Consider the following 17,891-nt stretch of genomic DNA (forward strand, 5'->3'; position numbering starts at 1 on the left):
CCATGACTCTTCAACCCTCAGCACCTAATGTTTTGGTGGCTCTCAGCAAGTCTCTACAAGTTTCAGGCGTATCTGCCTCCTCTGCAGACAACTCTATAAGGGTTACTGAAAACAGGGGCTTTCACTGTCCAGAACTATCAATCTAGCACTGTTCTTTGAAGAATATTTTTAACAATCAATACTCAATCTATTAACATTTTGCAAATTCAGAACTAAAAGGAGCCACATCTCTGTCAGCTACTGCACATTAGACACACAGTGGGATAAAATCACAAAGAGGAAACAAAGGAAAGAATTGATTTTCAACCTGACGGTATTACAAATGTAAGTAAGAAGATTAAAATATAAGTAGTTGCAAACATGTTTATGAAAATAAAAATGCAGTTGTAATGTTAAGTCATAAGATTATCAAAGCGAATAACTTCCTGTTTTCAGGCACGCATGTTTCATCATATGGTTGGAGAAAGCATCCAAGCAAACATATATTTAGATACATACGTTTTATTGTTATATGGTCGATTCTCACAGATCTCCGGCGATAGATAGTATGGTGTCCCTACACAGGTCCGAGCGAGCTCCATAGTACTAATGAAAGATAGAAAACAAAAGAAACAAGTGATAAGTGATAAAGTGATAAACAGTTGTGATAAACAGTTGATTCTAAAAGTGGGGGAAAGGGCTTGTATGTAACCAGGAAAAGAGCACATAGAGGCTATCATTTCTGCTCAAAAGTATATGAATGCCAATTTAGTACATTAATTTAGATACTGCAGGGACAAAATTAAAACACTCTCCAGCTCTCTGTTAAAATGGTTGTGTAATTCTATAGTGGAGAATGCCTGTGTTCCAATATAAAGCTCAGGAATTCTCTCTCTCTCCTCACCCCATACCAGTGTTGCAATCACCATTCCTGGGGAAATGGTTATCACTAAAGCTACGATTTTGTCATGGATATTTTTAGTAAAAGTCACGAACAGGTCACGGGCAATAAAGAAAAATTCACAGAAGCCCGTGACCTGTCTCTGACTTTTACTAAAAATATCCATGATAAAATGGGAAGTGTCTGGGCAGCTGCAGGGTGGCTGGGAACTCTGGGGCCCTCACCACCTGTGCGGGCTCAGAGCTCCAGGGTCCCCCTGCCCCACAGTAGGTGTCAGGGAGCTGTGGGGTATCCCCTGCCTGTGGTGGCCGGGAGTTGCAGGGTAACCCCATTGCCAAGGCAGCTTGGAGCATGGGGGCCTGCTGCCTCAGGCGCCGGGCATATCTCACAGCTCCCTGCCACTGTGGGAGGCGGTGGGACCCTGCAGCTCCTAGCTGCCAGGGCTGAAGTCACAGAGGTCTTTGGACATCACGGATTCTCTGGCTCCCATGACCTCCATGAAAAAAATCATAGCTTTAGTTATATTTTAAAAGCAGTCAACTGTGCAGCAAGATTTTATGATGCACCAGGTGGTTTTGCAATATATCCATTAAACCACAAAACAATGTTGTCCTAGATGTGAGCATCCCACCCAAACCAGGACTGAAAGGAGGGAGTGCTGTCCTGGGGTTGCACGTCCTATTTTCTGCTTTGTCACTGACTTGCTGTGTAACCTTGGTCAGATCACCGTACATCTAAATTTTCAAGAGTGGACACTAATTTTGGGGTGCCTTCGTTCTTGGTTGTCAAACTTGAGACATTGACAGCCTCATTTTCAGAAGTGCTGAGCACCCACAACTCCCACTGAAAGTTTAGCACCTAGCCTCTCTGTGGCTCTGATTCCCCATTTGTAAAAAAGATGATGAGAATGCTTCTGAGCATCCAGGAGGTTGTGATGCTTAAGTCATTCATATTCGTATAGTAAACTTGTTTGATGAATGGTGTTACTGAACTAGTAAATATTTTTCTTGTAATTTTTCTATTCCATGAAGACTATTAAAATACTGTAGAAAAAGTCTGTACTGATACAAAGCATGAGGTTCACCTCCCATCTATTTTAGGTATTTATGTGGCTCCCGTTACTGTAGTACAGGGGTGAGCAAACTTTTTGGCCCCAGGGCCACATCTGGGAATAGAAATTGTATGGCAGGCCATGAATGCTCACAAAATTGGGGTTGGGGTGTGGGAGGGGATAAGGGCTCTGGTTGGGGCCACGGGCTCCAGGGTGGGGCCAGAAATGAGGAGTTCAGGGTGCAGGGGTGGGCTCCAAGCTGGGGCAGGAGAGTGGGGCTGGGACAGAGGGGTTCGGAGGGCGGGAGGGGGATCAGGGCTGGGGCAGGGGTGCAGGAAGGGGGGCAGGCTCTGGCTGCGGACTCTGGGGTGGGGCTGGGGATGAGGGGTTTGGGGTGCAGGAGGGTCCTCTAGGCTGGGATCAAGGGGTTTGGAGGGGGATCAGGGCTGGGGCAGGGGCGTGGGGAGAGGCTCATGGGTGCAGGCTCCGGGTGGCACTTACCTCAAGTAAGCAGCGGTATGTCCCTTCTCCGGCTCCTACGCAGAGGCGCAGCCAGGTGGCTCTGCACGCTGCCCCGTCCACAGGCACTGCCCCTGCAGCTCCCGTTGGCTGTGGATCCCAGCCAATGGGAGCTGAGGAGGCAGTGCTTGGGGCGGGGGCAGCGTGCAGAGCCCCCTAACTGCTCCTACACATAGGAGCCGGAGGGGGGCCATGCCGCTGCTTCTGGGAGCCACATGGAGCGGCCCCCGACCCTGCTCCCTGGCCGGAGCACCGGAGTGGGGCCATGCTGCTGCTTCCGGGAGCTGCCCCCGACCCTGCTCCCCAGCGAGAGCTCAAGGGCCGGAGTAAAACAGCTGGCAGGCTGGATCCGGCCCATGGGCTGTAGTTTGTCCACCCCTGCTGTAGTATCTCAGCACCTCACAATCTTTAATGTAGTTATCCTCACAACAGCTCTGTGAGATAGGGAAGTGCTACTATCTGCATTTTACAGTTGGGGGACTGAGGCACAGAGATGCTAAGGAATTTGCCCACGGTCACAAAGGAAGTCTGCAGTGGAACAGTGACTTGAACCCAGATCTCCTGAGTTGTAAACTAGTGCCTTAGCCACTGGACCATCCTTCCACCTTACAGCCCATATGCCCTTTTAGGTTTACCTTCTTATAAACACCTCTTAAAGAAAAAAAAATATGTATCATTCTGGATACATTCTGTGCAGTCTTAGGGCCTCTTCCTGCTCCCATTGAAGTCTATGGCAAAAATTCTCATTGATTTCCACAGGGCAGTATCAGACCCTTAGTCCCCTGTACCGCATTAGACACAACTCACTTTCAATCTGCACCTGATCTTTAGGAACAGTGCCATTTTTCAGGGCTGGCATTAGGTACAGGACACAGATTGTATAAAAAAGATGCTTACTTGTTCAACATTCTTGCTATGCCAAAGTCCCCAAGCTTTGCTACCATTCCATTATTGCTAAGGAAAATGTTCTGCAAATAAAGAAGAAACTGGTATGCGTTGATGAAACATGGAAGAATTTCCTATGTATGCATTTTTGTGACTGGGTAAAATCAAGAACTGTAACTCCCAAGTTTACTACCTGTGCTTTTATGTCTCTGTGTAAAATCTTCCTGTCATGAATATGCTTCAGTCCTAAGGAAATCTGCACAAACCAAGCCAGAATCTATAATGAAAAACAAAAGGTACAAGACTCTGTAAATCTGCACTGCTGTGATTTCCGATGGAATGTCTTACTGAAAAACATAAAACAAAAACAAAAGCAAAACCTAAAATACACACTGCATATACACAAAAAAGAGGGGAAAATAAACAGAGCTGTTAATATCAACTTGAGTGACTGGACTCATTTAATCAATTTTCCAATTTTAAATATTATCAGAAAATAATATGCTGACAAATACATGATCCTACAGTCCTTATTCCAACAAACCTTCCAGTAACTGCAGTGGGAGTTCTGCCTGAGTAAGGAATGTGGACTCAAGCCCAAGGCAGCCTTTTACTTAGGAAGGCGAGAGTTCAAATCTTAGTGCAGATCACATTTGAAAAGGAGTTATATAGTCTCATCCTAATCCTCAGTGTTGGAAACCATTAAACCACCATACAATTTTGATGACATTTATGATCCCTTGTCAAGAAAGGCTCAGGAACAGAAAAATACAGATTGTCGGTTAGAAATGTGGGTAAATGGCAGAGTTGTATAAGGAAGCTTGCATAGCAACTTCTCACACTATCCCTGTCGTAAGCCACAGCTATTATATCCTTACATTGATCCTGATCCAGAAAAGCACTTAATTTCATACTTAAATAATGTTTTCACCCCTCAGCCAAAAGGCCAAGAATATTAAACACATGGTTAAGTACTTTCCTGGATCAAGACCTTTGGGAAGCAGTTAGACATATACTTAAGTCTATCCCTATTCAGGAAAGCACTTAAACACATGCTTAACTTTACAACACATCAGGGCCACCCAGAGGATTCAGGGGGGCTGGAGAAAAGCAATTTCAGGGGCCCCTTCCATAAAAAAAAAGTTGTAATACTATAGAATACTATATTCTCGTGGGGTCCCCTGTGGGGCCCAGGGCCTGGGGCAAATTGCCTCACTTGCCCACCCACCCACCCACTCTGGGCAGCCCTGAAACACATGCATATAGCCCATTGACTTCATGATTTCATTCAGGAAATCAACATTATTCAGGAAGCACTTAAGCACCTGCTTAGCTGTGCTAAGTTGTGATTCCTTGATTTGGAGCCTTTCATGAGCACTAAATTCATACATACATTTGAAAATATATAAGCATATTATGGAGACTAAACATAATTGGTTAGCTTGCTTTGCTTCTTTAGTTTGGGGATTTTTTGGTTTTTGTCTGCCCCGCCCCTTTTTTGTCTGCTCTTCCTTTGTCTGTCTTCTGATGTCACATTTCCTGTTAGTTTGGCTCTGTATTTTGTTATTCTCTCTTGTTGTCAGCATTCTTTTTTATTGTTGGTTCCCTATTTTGTATTTTTCTTATTTGTGATTTTGTCCTCTTATATAAATTTCATTCTCTCTCGTGTTCCATCTGCTTCCAATAACTGAATGAGCCAGACAGTCCTCAATTAACTCCCAACTGATTGTCGCACCATTGACTCCCTCTTTCTCTACCACTTAAATGGAAAAAAGAAAAGTGAAGAGATTTCTTTTTCTATTTAAATGTTAGATTAAGAGTAGACCAAGAGTCACCATTTTAAGGCCAACCTTATCTGGGTTTCTTTTTAGGCATGTGCAGTTTTACAACCAGTTATTTTCCCTAGCAATTTAGGTCGCTAGATATCTAAATTCTTGCTTGCACCTGCAAAATGGAAATCAATGTCTGAAAAACTAGCCCTGAGTTCTGTACTCTGAAGTGCAATGCATAATAGAAAAGTATGCTTCAGTTTGTTGAAGGGAGGTCAAAAAGTAGCATGAATGAGAATGAGAGGAGTAAAGTGAAGGATGGGAAACAGTCGTGATTCCATCCCATCCACTAAATATATATACACATATTTCTGAGCTAATATATACTGGAATGAGTCAGAAGGCTGGTTTAACAATTCTGAAACCTGTTACTGAATATCATGGGTGAAATCCTGACCCCACTTCAATCAGTGGGAGTTTTGCCATTGACTTCAATAGGGCCAGTATTTCACCCCATCTAGGTAACATTGTTGTGTCTACAAGACACAGCCTTGATCTACATTACTCCTTACCTTCCATTTCAAATGTCATTTCTAAGGAGAGATCTTTTCTCTAGCTCTTAACTGAAAAATCACTAAATTCTCACAAAAAGCAGAAGGGCTTAGCTACATGTCTCTTGTGACTGTAACGATAAAGACCAGAAACTGCGTCATGTATTGGATAGTCCTAAACATGCATATTAGGATATAAATCCTTTACTCCAAAAATAAGCCCTTTACCTGGTCCTCATCAAACAGCACTCCATGTTGCATATTGATCCGTCTCATTAGATCACCTCCATCACAATATTCCATCAAAATGTATAGTTTATTCTTTTCTGCAAGAAAAGATGGAGGTTTTTCTACCTACTTCACTGATATTAGGGGATACAGCAATTAATTGTTTTGGTTACAGCTGTTGTGTTTGGGTTTTGGGTTTGTTTGTTTTTTTAGCTTTTGATCCTCTATCTCTACTTTCCCCCCCCCCCCCCCCTAAAGATTTCTGGTAAGATGGATGCTTTTGGTGACCAACAGGGAAAAACTGATTACAAGCAAACAAGACATAAAAGAGATGGAGATTTGCTAAAGTAGAGCTTTACAGCTCAATCCATGCTCAGGATGATTCCCATATCCTCAAATGTTCATTCCTACTCACCCCTCATTGTGACAAAGTGAATTTATTTCCACCAGTAATTGTGGCCAATATATATTCAACCAATTTCCCCCCATCATAGCATGTGCAATAGCCTAGAGCCCATAAATGAAGGTTATGCTGGCTTCCAAGTTTTGTGTGGATCCAGCAACAGACTTCATATGCTATTCAATGTTATCCAAAAGCTTTTGCACACTATTTAGTTTCTTATGTGTGAGAACTATTCCATGGGTCACATATTCTTTCAGTTTCTTAGCAGAGCTTCCCCAAGAGGAGGGATGTGTCCTTGAGAAACAAGCTGCTCCGTCTTTGGGCCTAGGTTGCCATAGCCCAAAACATCCTCTTTAGAGGGATTCTGCTTCCCCCTTTGGCATTTTGCTAACCCATGTTTATTCCTGAGGGGATATGTTAATAGTGCAGTAGACAGAGCAATCACTAAAAATAGTTCTGAGAAGCCAAAATGCAAGTTGGTGGTTGAGAGCATGTGAAACAGATTTGCTGGCTGAACTCAAGAATACATGTGCCCCTTTATCAAATATGTACGTTGGCCATAGTTTGTTGTAATATGCAACAAAAGAAAATCTCCAAGCTTTCAAAAATTCAACTACAAGTTAGAGTTGAAACATAAGCTGCAGGCTGCACTAAAAACTGTTGGGTGTTGTAATGTAGGCCTACAGCTCCTTCCTCAACAGACCACAGACTTCATGAACATCACTGCAGACATCACTAACTCATCAGGATATCAGCAATCCACAAAATAGGGAATTTAAGATGGTAAAGTCCCACCAGCCAAAGTTTTCCTTTTGTTCGGTTATTCTCTTTGGGCCTGTGCCTGGCATAATTATTTGGACACAAATCCTCTGTGACCTTGTCAATTAATTATAAAAGACTAGCATTATCATCTTGGCACTTTAGGTATGAATTTCTTTTCATAATTACCATAACAAACTTGTGGGTTTTTTTCCAAATATGTACCTGTGTTTATCCTATGACTTAATGAATATCTACTCAGTTCACTGCCACAGCCTATTTCTTTGTGGCAAAGCTCCATATATAAACCACAAATTTAATGAGAAAAGGAAATATCTCAAACAATCTTAGTTATCAATTTGGCCACAGTACTCCAGGACCAATCCCACATAGGTGCACCTGTATTTGGGAAACTATGTAGCAATTCCCCCTACCTTTACCACCCCCCCCCTCCCCCGAGATGTCGTCTGCAAAGTTCAACCATCATAACGAATATCAAGACCACCTCCCATCATCATATGTATTGAATGCAGAAATGACAATGCTTGGTCTTTTAGACAGCACGGTAGAACAAACACAAGTTAAAAAGAAAACAAAACACAAAAGAGAGGTAAATAAGCAAGGGTTTAAAAAAAAAAAAATCTGAGAGGCCCATAGAGACAGATAAAAACTAAACCATAAGTGCCATGGGATGTTCACCCCATACTAGGCTAGAAGGGGATGGTAAGGCTGAGAAAGGGCCAATTAACTGGAAAGGCCACATCTGAAGGGAATTAGATGGCCTAAGTAACCCCTTAATGATGGTGGAGCAAGGCTAAGAAGGTACAGACAGGGATAATATAAAGCCAGCAAGCTGGTGGCAGAAGGAAAAGACTCAGGGAAATAGAGTAGAACCTCAGAGTTACGAACACCTCAGGAATGGAGGTTGTTTGTAACTGTGAAATGTTTGTAACTCTGAACGAAACATTATGGTGGTTCTTTCAAAGGTTTACACTGAACATTGACTTAATACAGCTTCAAAACTTTACTATGCAGAAGAAAAATGCTGTTTTTAGCCATCATAATTTAAATGAAACAAGCACAGAAACAGTTTCCTTACCTTGTCAAATCTCTTTTTTTTAAAACCTTCCCTTTATTTTTTTTTTAGTAGTTTATGTTTAATTCAGTACTGGGTTGTTTGGTTTTCTTCAGGTCTCTGCTGCTGCCAGATTGTGTCCTTCCGGTTCCAAATAAAGTGTGTGGTTGACCGATCAATTCATAACTCTGAGTTTCTACTGTAGCAGCAGAGCTTGGCTGCTGATTAGAGGGTCCCTGGGCTTGAACCAGGTGCAGAGGGTAAGCCCGGGTTCACCTACCAGCCAACGAGGAAGTGGCGTATACTAGGCAGTGGAGACGAAGGGCATGTCTACACTACGGCAGTGATCAACGCTCTGAGATCGATCCACCGGCAGTCAATTTAGTGGGTCTAGTAAAGACTCGCCAAAACAACTGCAGATCGTTCTTCAGTTGACCCCCTGTACTCTACCCCCGACAAGAAGAGTAAGGTAAGTCGATGGGAGATTTTCTCCCATCTGCCCCAGCAGTGTAGACCCCACGGTAACTCAACCTAACTTATGTCGACTCCAGCTATGTGAATAACTGGAGTTGCGTAGTGTAGGTCAACTTACTGCGGTAGTGTAGACATAGCCGAAGACTGTCTGGGACAGTCGTCCAATGGGACTTTGATACCCTGGGAGGAGAGGGCTATAGTGACCTGGCCAGAGGGCTGAGTCAAAAAGAAGGAATACCCTGGGTCGCAGAGAGAGAGGGGCCATGCTGCAAGGAAAGGGGTGTCTTACCTGGAAGAAGCTAATCCCCTAAACAGCCAAGAGGGGGGTACCCTAGCGTTGAACGTGGTACCCCATAACAATAAGAAAGACAAACAGGCAAGGCTTAAAATATTAAAAAGGGAAACACACACACACACATAGAAAACAAAAATGGGGGGAAAAGTTGCATAGTACATCCTTTCCCAAGCATTACTCCTGGCTGTAAATAGTTCAATAAGGCATACTTCAAGTGCTACAGAAGTAATACCTAATAACTTGGTCCAATTCCAGAAGTCATTTATGTGTACGAAACACTTAAGCTACATTTTTTCAGGTTCCTAGGTGAGTAAAGTATTTTAATCACACATAAAATCACAAATAAAATAAAGTTAAACTAAAACCTTGAAGAGAACTGTAGAATGTTACTATATTTGGATGCTTCATCTTAGCCAGAAGAATTACTTCTTTCTGAGATGCTTCTTTTTCTTTCACAGGCATCTAAAGTGAGTTTAAAAAAAAAGCACTGTAAAATGCCAATTTTCTAGTAAAACTTTTTTCTACATAAAGCTCATATCAAAACAGTCATAGGAGATTACATTAGATAAGTGGTAGTGGATCTAAATGTTGCAAGAGTTAAAGGATTTTATTCACCATTAAAAAAATATGCATATACAGTGAAAAATACAAGATCTGATATTTGAAAATATATTGACACTTTGACATTTTTAGACTCTGATTCTGAAAACACTTAAGCAGGTGTGTAAATTTACTCATGTGAGTAGTCCTAATTAGTCAAAGGGACTTTTCTCACATAAGTAAAGTTAGGCCCATGCTTGTGTGTTAGCAGGAGCAGGACCCATGTGACTTACATTCTTGGTATGGGTAAGTTCATAGGAACAAAATACAAAGGACAAATATTGAAAAATACTCCTCTTAAGAGTTATCCACTTTTCCAATATTTTGGGTGAAAGCCTAGCACCACTGAAGTCAATGGCAAAAACTCCCATTGACTTCAGTGGCGATAAGATTTCACCCATGGTGTTCTTCTTAAAGCACCAGATCCTGAAGTCTAGTGATTTCTTGAGAATCTCATCTTTCATTTAAAAGTTGAAAATGTAACCAATGTGTACACAGGAGGGTGAGAAACCAAAAGACAAATAAAAAGAACCAAAAATCTATTGTTTTTTTTTTAAAGTCTTGTAATTTTTGAACATGACTCATGATTTTTGAATGCTCAGGCTTGGCAATTTTTTTAAATTATTGATCTTAAAGCTGTGTACCGCCAAAATCTGAAGTCTTGTATACCTGGCAAATGTTGATTATTGTATTGCTGGTGACTACAGGTTAGAGAGAATTTGTACAGTTTTTGTATCCAGGTAATTTTTAGGTTGTAAAGTCTCTGGTATTGAGTATGAACGTTGTATAAAGATTCTCAGACCTAGACTATAAAAATGTATTCTTCTATTGCAGCTGCCTAATACATCGCACACACACTAATTCACTTTAGTCACTAAGAGGACTGCTCCTCTCCCCTCAATGTGAATTACTTAATTTTGAAAATAAGTGAACAGTGAAGAAGCAGAGTAATACATCACAAAATGTACTTTGTTCAGTTATTTTGAGAGCAGTAGCTTCATTTTAATTATATGTTCTATCATATTTTACTCAGTCATATTTTTAAATTATAATGAAGTTTAGAAATTAATTAATTGAAATGGCCTGAAGACTAAAACATGTTGTATTAATAAAGTTTAATTCATAGTTATCTTGTGAGAAATTGAAACACAAGAAGTAAATAAAATTTAAACAAATGTTGGTGGAGAAAACGGGAATACTCACAATTAGTAACCATTATACTCAGTGGTAAATGTTTGGCAGGGATATGCCCATAATTTCTATACCTGCTATCATACTCTACACATAGATAAGTCTGAACTAACAGGAAATATAGTGGGCATGTTTTTGTTATATTAAATTTGTACATGTAATCATGCTTGCAAATCACTAAATTAATAGAGAAACTGAACACAGTCTTTTAGAAATTTTAATCTTATATAGTCAACATATAATTGTAAAGGAAATAAAAAACTCCTAAGTTTACATTGTAGTAACACATAGCACTATAACCAACTAAATAAAAAACATCAAGGGTTGCTTTTGTTGTTTTTACCTTTGTTAAATTGATCTCTTTGATAACAGATTGGTGGTTATCTACCTTTCCTTTTGCTAAGAATACTTTGCCAAAGGCTCCTTCCCCAATCATTTTAATAATTTCATATTTATCCATGATGTCTTTGTCTTAAAGCAGTGTCTAAAATACAAAAAAAAGTCCCAAATATGAGGGTTTTACAGGTAATCAGTGTTCTGAAAATATTCCAAGGGATTTCACACGTTGGTGAAGTCGCAAATTTGAAGATTTTAATCACAATTGTTGTCACCAACTGGAAACAACTGGTGTGCAGTGTATTTAATTAAACCAACTTTTCCAAATGTAAGAATGCTGAGTCCCCCACACCTTCTGGAAAATAAAAACAGTTACAACTCCCTTCAGCGCCAGGTGGTGTTAGACATCTACTCAAAATGTGCTGACACTAATTCTGTGACATGACTTCTCTTTTCTTATAAGCTTTGAGGCTCAGTGAAATAGTTAAAAGCATTAACACCAAGTATTGTCACTGGCATCTGGGTTAGCACCCATTGAAATGAATGGGGACGTTCACACTGTAGCTACCAGGCAAACTCAGGCAGCGCTGGCTGCCCCTCTCACAGCCAGGACTGCGTTTGCGGGGTCTTCTAGCAACCAGCTAGAGACTCAGACGCAAGCTGGGCTCTGGGATGCGGGGGGGACCCGCACTTCGGGAAAGGCTGGGTCCGACCGTAGGCGCCTGTGATCAGGCCCCAGGCAGCTGCAGGCAGGAGGCGGGGCTGGGGCAGCCTTGGTTTGCAGCCACCCCTACACAAACTCTCCCTGTTTGTGGCTATTTACAGCCTCCTGGTGCAGTTGGGGGGGGGGGGCGCTCTGCCTCCGTTGCCCCCACCCCTGGTGCTGCGGGGGCCACGGAGTTATCCCTGAGTCCTCGCCCTGCCCTGCCCTGCCGGGCCTCCCCTCCCCGCGCGCTCCGTTGCCATGGAGCCGGGACGCGCCAGACCCGCCGCTCAGCTCAGCCCCTCGTTCAGCCCCCCGCGCGGCGCCGCCTGGCCCCGGCGGGTCAAGACCGGGGTGCGCGGTACCTGTGTGCCGGAGCCGGCCCGGGTCCCGCAGCAGTGAGAGCAGAGCACGGGGTGGGGGTGGGAAGGAGGAGGAGCCCGGGCTCCCCGAGGGGGGAGGAGCCTGGACAATATAGTGCCCTGACCCCTCCCGGGATCCCCCAGCGCGGCCCCCTCAGCCAGGGGCCCTCACTGCACCCTCTCACCCAGTGTTCCCTATCACCGTGTCCTCACATGCACCCTCTCACCCAGTGTCATCACTATACCCCATCACCCAGTGTACCCCATCACTGTCCTCACTGCATCCCCATCGCCCAATACACCCCATCACCCCGTATCATCACTGCACCCTCATCACCCAGTGTTCCCTATCACCGTGTCCTCACATGCACCCTCTCACCCAGTGTCATCACTATACCCCATCACCCAGTGTACCCCATCACTGTCCTCACTGCATCCCCATTGCCCAATACACCCCATCACCCAGTATCGTCACTATACCCCATCACCCAGTGTCCCCACTGCATCCCCTATCACCCACTGTACCCCACTCCCCAGTATCCTGACTGCACCCCCCCTCATCACCCAGAGTCCTCACTACACACCCAGAGACCCGTGTCTTCTTCACTATATCTCCCCCATTGCCCAGTGTTCCTGCCCCAAGACTAGAATCCTCATTTCAATTGACGGAGGTCAGTGTTCCACCTGCACCTCACAAAAGAGACCAGTGTTCCCTTCCCCTCACCACACACACATATACCCATGTCCTCTCTGCGCATAAACCTAACTCACCCCCATATTCAAGGTTTTCTGTAAAAATCTTCTCTGTTATTAAAATGAATAAACAAAAACTATCAAGTCTAGGGCATTTTCAAAGGATTGCAAACTGGCTGGAGAGAGCCATAGGCCTTTATTAAAAGTTATTATAGTCCCTAAAGCTACATTCAGGCAAGATCAGTTATTCCTACTATAAAACATCTGTATTTTTAATCAAAAAGAAACACCTTACATATTATTCTTTTAGTGCTACCATTCCTCACTTGCCACACTGTGATCAATTTAAACTGTTGCTCTCCTGGGCATTTTTACAGAACAAGCATATATTCAATACTCAGATTTGTTCATTGGATTGCGGTTTTAATTTTTATCATGTATATTTTTTCTCCATTCTGATGTGTTTGAAACTTACACATTCAGAACTAATCAACTTGAAAACTGTTGATTTAGCATTACAAAATTAAAATCCAAACTTGGATTAGATACATTTAACAACTGTAATTTATATATTGTACATATAATTGTTACATTATCCATTCAGTCACTGTATTTGGCCATCATCTTCAATTCAGATACCCAATCAGGATCATCTTCCTCTTCAAAGTCCCTAAAAACAGATTAAAAGAATAAATTCTCAAAGCTAAAATAATACAGTCATAAAAATCTTGACTCCTATTTTTCCTTCTTCCACAATTATCCCATATATCACGTTGAATTACAGTCAAAATAACCTAATTACAAAAGGTATATTCCTTACCGTTGTGATTAGGGAATGGAAAGGTATTATTTTTTTAATTCATTCAAATTATAGCTTTCATAAGAAAACACAAACAAGGGCCCAGATCCACAAATGGGAGTAAGGTGTTGCAATGATGAGCATCATGGCATCTAACTTTTAGGCACCTAGAAAATTACAGGAACAACACTGCGATCCAAAAAGCCTGAGTTAGGTACCTAGTCTCTTATATAACGAATGGGGAGAGATAGTGGCTTAGAACTTGATCCGCAAAGCCAGCATGCTAGGCAGAGAGCCACATAAACCAAAAAATGGGAGAAGCCAACAAGAGGAGTGTGTGCTAAGCCTTTCAGAAAACATTTGACAAAAGCTCTTAAGCAAACTAAGGCCTTGTCTAAACTACAGGAGAAATTCAATCTAAGCTACGCAATTTGAGTTACATGAATAGTATAACTCAAATCGACGTATCTTAGATCTACTTACTGCGGGGTCCGCATTATGTGATGTCGACAGGAGATGCTCTCCGTCGACTCCCCCTACTCTTCTCGATCCAGTGGAGTATAGGAGTCAACGGGAGATCAATCTGCAGTCGATTTAGCGGGTCTTCACTAGACCCGCTAAATCAACAGCTGATGCATCGCTCACCCCTAGTAGATCACCCAGTAAGTGTAGACAAGCCCTAAGCAGTCATGGGGTAAGAGGGAATGTCCTCTCATGGATCAGTGACTGGTTAAAAGACAGGAAACAAAGGGTAGGAATAAACTGTCAATTTTCATAATGGAGAGAGGTAAATAGCAGGGTCCCCCAATTATCTGTACTGGGACCTGTGGTGTTTAACATACTCATAAATGATCTGGAAAGGGGAGTGAACAGTCAGCTGGCAAAATTTGTAGCCAATACAAAATTACTCAAAAAAGCTAACTTCGAAGAGAAAAGGATTTAACTAAAATGGGTAACTGGGCAACAAAATGGCAGATGAAATTCAAATGTTGATAAATGCAAGTAATGCACATTGGGAAAAATAATCCCAGCTATACATACAAAAAGCTGGGGTCTAAATTAGCTATTATTGCTCAAGAAAGCGATCTTGGAGTCACTGTAGATAGTTCCCCAAAAACATCTGCTCAATATGTAGTGGCGATCAAAAAGCTAACAAAATATTCAGAACCATTACGAAAGGGATAGATAATGAAACAGAAAATATCATAATGTGTCACTATATAAATCCATGGTGCGCCCACACCTTCAATACTGCATGCAGTTCTGGTCACCCCATTTCAAACAAGATACATTAGAATCAGAAAAGGTACAGAGAAGGGTTATAAAAGTGATTAGGGGTATGGAACAGCTTCTATATGAGAAGAGATTAAAAAGTCTGGACTGTTCATCTTAAAAAAGAGATGACTAAAGGGGAGATATGATAGAGGTCTATAAAATAATGAATGGTGTGGAGAAAGTAAATGGGGAAGCGTTATTTAGCCCTTCACACACCACAAGAATTAGGGGTCACCCAATGAAATTAATAGGCAGCAGGTTTAAAAACAAACAAAATGAAGTGCTTCTTCACACAACACTCAGTGAACCTGCAGAACTCATTGCCATGTGATGTGGTGAAAGCTAAAAGTATAACTGGGTTAAAAACAAATTAGATAAGTTCATGGATGATAGGTCCACCAATGGTCAGGGATTCAATTCCATGTTCCGAGCGTTCCTAAACCTCTAACTGCCAGAAGCTGGGACTGGACGACAGGGGATGGATCATTCAATAATTGCCCTGTGAAGCATCTGGCATTGGCCACTGTCAGAAGACAGGATACTGGGCTAGATGGACCACTGGTCTGACCCAGTATGGCCATTCTCATGTCAATAGTGAACAACAGGAAATCTGTAATTTATTTAATTTTCACATCACTGGTATGTATAAATATGGTACTTATTAGCAAATGCACAAGTGGTACTATAAAGAGAAAAAAAGGTTCAAAATATAAAATAATAATTTGGGAGAGAAAATAGAGATGTAGAAGTAAAAAATCAGAAATGTCCAAAGTGTCCAAACTGTGTAGGTGGGCATCACACACTCTAAGGCCATTCAATAGTCTCGGGGTCAGCAGTGTTGAGTCTGAAAAGTCCTCCTGACAGACCAGCAAGAGATAAGCAGCCATTCAGTAGACATGCGGCATCCTAAACCACACTGCAGCCACGTGACAACTGTTCCTGAGGCTCCAGGTGTGCTTACTTGCCGCACACCTCACCACTTCACATCTGAAATGGCTGCACTTGCACCAGAGATTGCATGGCAGGCAGCTTGAAGCCAGCTGGGCATGTCTTCACTAGCACCATTAAAGCACTGTCCGCAGCAGCGCTTTACTGTGGCTGTGTAGTCGCAGCGTAGCGCTGGGAGAGAGCTCTCCCAGCACGATAAAAAAACCATCCCCACAAGGGGAATAGCTCCCAGCACTGGTGCACTTTACAGCACTGAAACTTGCAGCACTCAAGGGGGAGGGCGGGCACACCCCTGAGCGAGAAAGTGCAGTGTTGTAAAGTGCCAGTGTAGACAAGCCCTGAGTGATGAGGAAGGAGTTTATTACAGTGGGAACAACTCATTCCCATTTGGCTCACCACAATGTGGCAAGTATGTGAAATATAGTAGTGAAAAAGTACTTTGAATTTTATACTTTAATAGCAATAAATGTGGTCAGATAAAAGAGGCATGAATTTATATGCTGAAAAATGATAAAATATTCCAGGTTTTCAAGAGAAAAGATTATTTTTGAGCAATAGTTCTAACAAATCTAAAGAAAACCATAAGAGCTGAATATAATTTTTAAGATGTGTTGGAACATACGTATCTTCTTCATCAGATCTTGGTTCAAGCCTCTCAGAATCCATTATAATGGCTTCACCTTCACCATCTATTTCATCAGATACTTTGGTTTCCTCAGAAAGTGGACCTCTCAATAAGTCTTCAGAGGCTTTGAAACAAAGGGGGGGAGGGGACCCACAATAATTTAGTGTGAAAAAGAAAGCTAAAAGTGTTTCAAAACCAAAATCAAATGTCAACAAAATTTACACCTCCCAATGCCTCACCAGTCCCCCAAGTTTTGAATATTGCTTCTAAATTCTTTCTACCGCCCCCTTTGTTAACTCCATAAATCATAACATCTGTCTTCACTGCAGTTACCACAAGTTATAACTTGAGCGTTGCCTATAACTCGAGTTCCATTCACACACAAAACCCCTTAATTTGAGTGTGGTAGTATTTTTATTTGAGCTGACAAGCCTTTTGGCTACAGCTCAAGTTAGCACAATTCTTCAGCTGCTAACACAATTGCTCTGTGTTGCTAATACAATCACTCTATGCAACAAACCAATCATTCTGTGCAGCGAAGGGTATGTCTACACAGACAATGTTAAAGCGCTGTTTTTTCACACCCCTGAGCGAAGAAAATTTCAGCACTGTGATTGACAGTGTAGACAAGACTTAAGCGTTGTTTTGCAGCATGGTTGCTTTGACTTGAGCTAGGCTAACTCAAGAGGAGTTAACTTGGATGTAGATAATTCGAGTTAATCCCGCAGTGAAGACATAGCTATTGGTAATATTCACCCTACCTTACTCCTGGGGGAATTCTGTGCCACTGCGCAATGCAGAATTTTGCAGAAATTAACGTTGTGCGCGCAGAATTTCCTTTCCCCCACAGAAATGGGCTACAATGCTGCTGGCCACCACGAGGGGCCGCTGGACCTGGCAGAGCCCAGCTCACACATAGAAGACACTGCTGGGGGGAGGGATAGGGAGCTAGGGGCTTCCTGGCAGCTAGAGTTCCCAGCATGCCCTGAGGGAACGAGAGGGTAGCACTCAGGAAACTCTGTGCAAGCCTGGGACCAAGCATCAGGCTGTTTCTCCCTCTGGATCCCTGGACTCTGGGGCAGGAGGGGGGCTGGTGTCTGGGCTGGGGAGGACATGGCTGGGCTCTGGGGGGGGGGGGGGGGGGGGAGGGGGGGAAGGGGGGCCCCACAGCTGGGCTATGGGGGGGGGGGGCTGTAGGTGTCTGGCCCCCTAGCTGGGCTCCAGGGGGGAGAGAAGGAGGCAGAGAAACAGGAATTGGATTGTCATAGGGGTTTCTTTAACTCTCTACTCCTGGGGGAAAATGTGTGTGTGTCTGTATTGTTACAGACATATTTGCTGACAGGTATTTTGAAATAAATTACCAAAATAATTGAAACTAGCATGATTATCTAGTGTTATTTTGACAAATACAATTTGCAGAATTTTGAATTTTTTTGGCACAGAATGGCCGCAGGAGTAACCTTACTGCAG

At 42.6% G+C, this 17,891-nt stretch overlaps 2 protein-coding genes across 5 annotated transcripts in view; both read right to left on the reverse strand.

The window, feature by feature from the left end:
* The window catches only part of NEK5 (NIMA related kinase 5), a 49,250-nt gene extending 37,107 nt beyond the window's left edge, over positions 1-12,143 (reverse strand). The window contains exons 1-7 of the mRNA XM_034758545.1: positions 12,085-12,143; positions 11,024-11,164; positions 9,255-9,351; positions 5,884-5,981; positions 3,529-3,612; positions 3,348-3,418; positions 499-585 (exon numbers count right to left, since the gene is read on the reverse strand). Coding sequence (XP_034614436.1) covers positions 499-585; positions 3,348-3,418; positions 3,529-3,612; positions 5,884-5,981; positions 9,255-9,351; positions 11,024-11,140 — 554 coding nt within the window. The 5' untranslated portion in view covers positions 11,141-11,164; positions 12,085-12,143. The remainder of the gene's footprint in view (positions 1-498; positions 586-3,347; positions 3,419-3,528; positions 3,613-5,883; positions 5,982-9,254; positions 9,352-11,023; positions 11,165-12,084) is intronic.
* Positions 12,144-12,921: 778 nt separating this feature from the next.
* Positions 12,922-17,891, reverse strand: part of NEK3 (NIMA related kinase 3) — a 30,941-nt gene continuing 25,971 nt past the window's right edge. For all 4 annotated transcript variants that reach the window (XM_034758548.1, XM_034758549.1, XM_034758546.1 and 1 more), the window contains 2 exons: positions 16,419-16,545; positions 12,922-13,444 (listed from right to left, as the gene is read on the reverse strand). In XM_034758548.1, the coding sequence (XP_034614439.1) occupies positions 13,375-13,444; positions 16,419-16,545 (197 nt within the window). In that variant the 3' untranslated portion in view covers positions 12,922-13,374. The remainder of the gene's footprint in view (positions 13,445-16,418; positions 16,546-17,891) is intronic.

This window comes from Trachemys scripta, chromosome 1 (assembly GCF_013100865.1).
Source record: "Trachemys scripta elegans isolate TJP31775 chromosome 1, CAS_Tse_1.0, whole genome shotgun sequence".
Taxonomy (NCBI): domain Eukaryota; kingdom Metazoa; phylum Chordata; order Testudines; family Emydidae; genus Trachemys; species Trachemys scripta.